This window comes from Biomphalaria glabrata, chromosome 3 (assembly GCF_947242115.1).
Source record: "Biomphalaria glabrata chromosome 3, xgBioGlab47.1, whole genome shotgun sequence".
NCBI lineage: Eukaryota > Metazoa > Mollusca > Gastropoda > Planorbidae > Biomphalaria > Biomphalaria glabrata.
Genome location: NC_074713.1, coordinates 26,505,783 through 26,511,577, shown reverse-complemented (window position 1 = coordinate 26,511,577; position 5,795 = coordinate 26,505,783). Strand labels below are relative to the sequence as shown.

Genomic DNA, 5,795 nt, shown 5'->3' with positions numbered 1-5,795 from the left:
TTTTACCAGACAGACAGACATTGAGTTGAAAAATGGTCAAAAGTAGCCGTACTAGTAATAGAAGTAACTTTTCAAGCTTTTGATTTTTATACTTAATGGAAGGATGAACGGATGGAAGGATGGACGGAACACATAAAACTAGTAACAACTTTTCCCCTGTTGGAGACCGCTATAACAAAACTGAAAAAGAAAGAAAAGAAAAATTTGTTTAAAACCAAAAATATTTTAATTCTAAAATTATTTTACATTAAAGCAATGTTTTGCAAAGGTGACGATTTAAGTAGGCCTAGTCGCAATCTTTAAAAATACCGGTGGTAAAATGTCCGTGGTCCTAAACAATAAAGGATGTATTGATCCAAATATCGCCACAAGTTTGATTTGATATTGTAGCTGAGCAATTGCAGTCTTAAACGGAGCATTGACATAATGAGCATCCAGTGGTCTCGTTCTTCTGGAACCCATCCATGCCGCAGTCCAGATCGCAGGAGAAAGCCGGACAAGAGTTGGAGATGATCAGCACTGTGGTGTCCGTGTTGCCGGTGACTGCTGTGGTGATGGTGGTGGCTGTTGTATCGCTGTCTGTTTCGGCGGTGGTTAACTCTGTGATGCTCCCCGTTTCTGCGGTATCCGTTACGGTGGAGTACGTTTCAATGCTGTTCGTTTCCAAGGTGTCCGGTTGGGGTGTAACGTGTGTCGTTTCGATACTGACCACTGTTGTGGAGGTGGAGGCATCGTGTTGATGTACCAGGCTGTACTGGCAGATGTAAGGGTGCCTCTCGTGAAAAGTGAGAAAAAGAAAGTGGGACGTCTCGCATGGGTACTCCGTCCACTGGCCGTCCAATTCAAGGTCCATCAAAACACAGTCGTAAGAATCGGAGAAGGGCGGTCGGCCCCAGTTGCTGTAGGTAAGCTGCGCCCCGTCCTCCCATTTAAACTCCTGCTCCTTGTCGATATCATTCAAGCCAATCCAGAATTTGTCGTGATAGTCACGGTAGCTATAGGTCAAGGCGTTATAGAGGTAGTTCTGGACCTCTGCTGTCTTAACCAAAGCCAGAGTCCCGCCTTGACTTTCACAGTTCTGCCTGGCTTCTGCGTGAGTCCTTTGATAAGACGTAACAAACTGGTAGCACGCACCTTTAAATACTGCAAGATGAGAGTCTCTAGGCACACCTGGAGGACAATCATCAATGGTCTGGCAGGATGCTGAAGAAAAAAAACGCATTATTATTATAGTATCTATTGTATATTATAAAACATTGTAAGGGATTATAGTAATATCGTCATTACAGTAATAAAGATAATACTAGTATTTTGTTACAGATTGGTAGGTCACCACCATCCTCATCTCCGTCTGGGAAACCAAAAATTCTTTACCTTTATGGTGACATGTATGCACTACTGAACACAGCAGGCTTTCTGTCCAGAGCTTTTGCGAGAGAGGATTTGAGCCTTTCAAGCCCTCACTCAAATGGAGTTTGATGATGATGGCGATAAAATAAATGTGTTTAAGTTTGTATTGGTGCGTATGAATGCGTGCGAATATGTAAATGAATGTCGAAGGTCTATTGTGCTCGCTAGCAAATCGTGTTTCCTTTTTTCAGCAGACGTCATGCCCAGTAATGAGGAGACAATTTGCACGTCGGGCAGTGATGGAAATACAATGCTAGAAGCAAATTAGTATTCCAAATATTCCAAATATTCTAGTAGACATCCACCACAAACAAGCTTAATATATATATATTTTTTTTCTATCTAGACGAATGCACACTACATATGGTGTGCTAGATAGAAAGGTATAAAATCTAACCTGTTACTACATACTTTGGTCTACGACAACTAAGATATTTTCTTGATCGAAACCAGCAGTTAAAGTTGCCAAAAACGACTTTTTTTGCAATTTCGACCCAATATGTTTTTATGTGTGTGTGTGTGTGTGTGTGTGTGTGAGAGAGAGAAAGTGTGTGTGTGAGAGAGAAAGTGTGTGTGTGTAAGAAAGAGGGAAGAGTATTTGGTACTACATTCTGTAAGAACACTTGTCTGCACATAGCCAGTCCAAAATGTGAATAATGCAAGAAAACAATGTTGGTAGACTGAAAAAAGTTTTACTAGACATTACATACCCAGACAAAAGCACAAAGCAATAGCCACAAACTTTACTAGGAACTTCATTCTGGTCTCTTAATGCGCCCTCGAGGTCAATACGTAAGCTCAAAAAAAAAACTTATCTAAAAAACAAATGACCGTGAGAATGTGCAACAGATGTTTTGTTTGTTTAGTTGAGCTATGAGCAACTGGGCATGATACTAGAGCAGGGGTGGGCAAATTACGGCCCGCGGGCCACATGCGGCCCGCCGTGGTGCTTTATGCGGCCCGCCGACACCTACAGTAATCAGGTTTGCCCACAGTATAAAGATAGAAAAATGCAAATATTATAAATAACATTTATATAAATTATTGAAACTGTCTCATTATAAAAAGTTTTAAGTAAACGAAGACTAATGATTATTGGCTATACATCGAAACACACAATTGAAGACACAATGTCTGAGTGTTGGGTAGGCTTGGAACAAGATGGCAAGTGAAACAACTGATGGAGCTATATCTTTGACTGAAAATTATAAATTCGAAACAAGAAAGTTTGCACAAAGCTGCATATAATTTCAACATTGAATAGCACATGCTGCAATAATATGCAAGATTAATAGGTTTAGGGTTGTTAACCACTGGTAGTCTGATTTTGAATAAATAATTCAATATATCTGCTATCTAAGCATAGGCAAGGCAAATGAGAACAATATAAAATCTCAAGGAAGAAAGTGCTTTGTTCCTTGAAGGACACTGACTGTGACTTTGTTACCAATATTTCTAACGAAGAGTGGAAGACAAATTTCATGTTTTATTTAACTTATAATTGCTATTGCAATTGATTGTTAACATATGAAATGTAAATACATGTTAAATCTTTTCAAACAAGACTTTTCCATTTCTACAAGCAAGCAAAAGAAAATAGTATTTGTCATTTTCCTTTGCTGAAAGGTGAAACAATTTTTAGTGAAATGATTAAAGTACAACACTTATAAAGATTCCTTTATTGTGCAATTTATAATAGCAAATTTTAAGACGTCAAGAACCAGTTTACAATACAATCAGCTCACCATTTAGCACAGAAGCCGATCCAGAGGACATAACTCAAAGCAAAGAGAAGTTCCAGTCAGTACTAACACGGGAGTCTTATGGGTGCCAGAAGCTGTATTTCCACTCTTAAAAAAGCTTTGCTGCTGTTCACACTATTTGGGTACACATTCATCAGTTATTCTTCTTCGTTCTAATTTACATGTTGGAGGGTTCAGATCAGTAATAAGATATGAACTGCGAAGGAGTTTCCAGATCAGGCAGTTCTCCGAATATTCCTTGAAGAGTCTTGTTCGGGTCTCTTGATTTAGTATGCACCATTGAAGAACATGGTCAGCATTCTCTGGTTATGCTCCACAAGGGAAGGTTTCGCTCGTCCCGACATTTAACTTCCGGAACATATATTGTCTCATTCAGTGAGCAAGCAACTTTTTTTGTGGAAACTAAAATAGTATATTCACTTGTCAATGTTGATTGACTAATTTGACAGCAGTCACAGGGGTAACAACTAGTAAGCTTGTTCCGCAGTTCCGGAACATTATGCACGAGTGTAAGAATTAAAATAGTGCACATTAAGTACAAATGTATATTTGTGGGGATATTGTGATATAAAAAACAGCAATTAAAAAAAAAATTAAAATTGGTTAAAAAAATTGCTAACTCTTGTTGTAATTCAACGTGGAGTGTGAAAAAAGGAAACAAACGTGAATATAATATAGTGTATATATGTACACAGCAAGCTTTGTATATATATATATATATATATGCGGCCCGCTATTCCCAAACTTTTTTTAATGCGGCCCTCGATACAAAAAGGTTGCCCACCCTGTACTAGAGCAATGCTAGAAGTACTTTGTCAAGACCCAATTCATTATCTTGTTTTTTTTATTTAGAAGTCTTGGAGTCTCTGAACAAAAGTTTCAAGATTGCATTATGGTATAGATAAGATTACGTCATCAATTTGTTGAACACTTTCTTCTAAATAAACTGTCTAAATGAAGAGGCACAAACACTATGGCTGTAGACGAGTATATGAATCTGCTCTTTGCCCACAAGAAAACTTCTATCTTCAGTTTTAAGAACCAAACTACAGAACAAATTCCTATATCTACAACAGGCAAATAGAGTAAAGGATATAGCACGTTCTAGTGTAGACATAAGCTTATATGACATTTTATCTTTTAAAAAAAGGGCCCGCATTACAGCATTCCGTGACTCCCGACATAATTTTTTTTTCTGGTCCTCAAATTAAGACCCCATTTTCATCTCTGACTCTCTGTCAATCTTAAATCGAACAGCCCGCAAAACGACTTCAATTGTAGCTTTCTGGTCTTTCTATCGTCGATCCCACAATACACAAGCACCTCTCTCCAACTGCACTTTGTGGCCGTTGTATCTTCTATTGAAACAGCTGAACCTGCACACCACAAACTTCTTAGACCCCATGAATTACTAAAGCACTAAGTCACAACGCATTTCTGGCTAGTTTGATCCGAATCTTTTTTTTTATCATTCAGTAAAACAGCCAGCGTTACAATAAGATTTTGGGCATCCTCCAATAGAAAACCCTCATTCCCGGACTTTAAGACACCCATCTTCTTTTTTGATCGCTCCATTGAAAGGGCAGAAATACACAGTTTGAAACAGAGTACATCGTTATTAGATCACCCATTGCACCCTAGCGTATGATAATGTCTCCTCACTACACAATGTATCATATAAGGTTTCTTCCTCCCGCAATGCAGTTTGTAAGACGCAACATCGCTATTGGCAATTTAGTCCAAACTTTTGACATAGGCATTTTTATATTTGTCATAGATCTTGACTTTCTATAAAGGCATTTTTTAGAGACAAAGATTATATTAGAGAAACACATCTCCACAAAGCGTACTATACCAATCCGAACCCCGCCCCCCAACACACACTCTCTCACATTTTTAAACAAAGCTCACCCTTCTTTAGGCAGCATTAAATAATGCCTCTCACTACACAGATATTTACCGAGATTCAAACCCAGGACCCCAGGTTTGTGGGCCAATAGCTTAACCACTCAGCCACCTCTCGGGATGGTGTGAATGAAAAATAATAAGAATACGAGTAATGAATGATATTGACTTCAGAGAAGAAAAAAAACGTCGGAAGATTTAGACATGAAAATATTAAAATCATTGTCAGTTGCGTAGCAATAATCGATCGATGGAATTAAAATGCATCTCATCTAAATCGTATACAGCTTTGAGAATTGAGTTTTATGAGACGGAGTCTTCTAATAAATATATAGTACCTGCATTGTAGTGTCTCTGTAAAATGTACTGATACACGCTGGATGTAAAGTATCATTTTAGACCTTGCAATCTGTAGGACAAATGACATCATCGGTATCTTAGGCCAACGGTAAAGTAGGGTGTCATGTGGCCAGCACAACTGCAAACCACCTTAACTTTCTTACAACTATTGTTAGGTACCTAGTGGAGTTGGGTGGACTTCAGGGCGTCCTAAAAATCCCTAAGTTTTAAAAATCCCAGTCCACACATATATTCGAACTTGGGACCCCACTCAGCCACCCCTCTCCATACATGTATAAGTACATATGCAAACACATCTTTATATTGTGAGACATAACCTAACGTATATAGAGTGCAACTGCTACAGCACATCATGAC

The 5,795-nt window shown here is 38.5% G+C and overlaps 1 protein-coding gene across 1 annotated transcript; it reads right to left on the bottom strand.

Annotated features, from left to right (window-relative positions):
* Positions 1-202: 202 nt before the first annotated feature.
* On the bottom strand, positions 203-2,272 carry LOC106071313 (CD302 antigen-like). Its single transcript, XM_013231391.2, has 2 exons — positions 2,121-2,272; positions 203-1,203 (listed from the first exon to the last, which is right to left on the bottom strand). The coding sequence occupies exons 1-2, from the start codon at positions 2,167-2,169 to the stop codon at positions 407-409; spliced, it is 846 nt and encodes a 281-aa protein (XP_013086845.2). The 5' UTR covers positions 2,170-2,272; the 3' UTR covers positions 203-406.
* Positions 2,273-5,795: the final 3,523 nt, after the last annotated feature.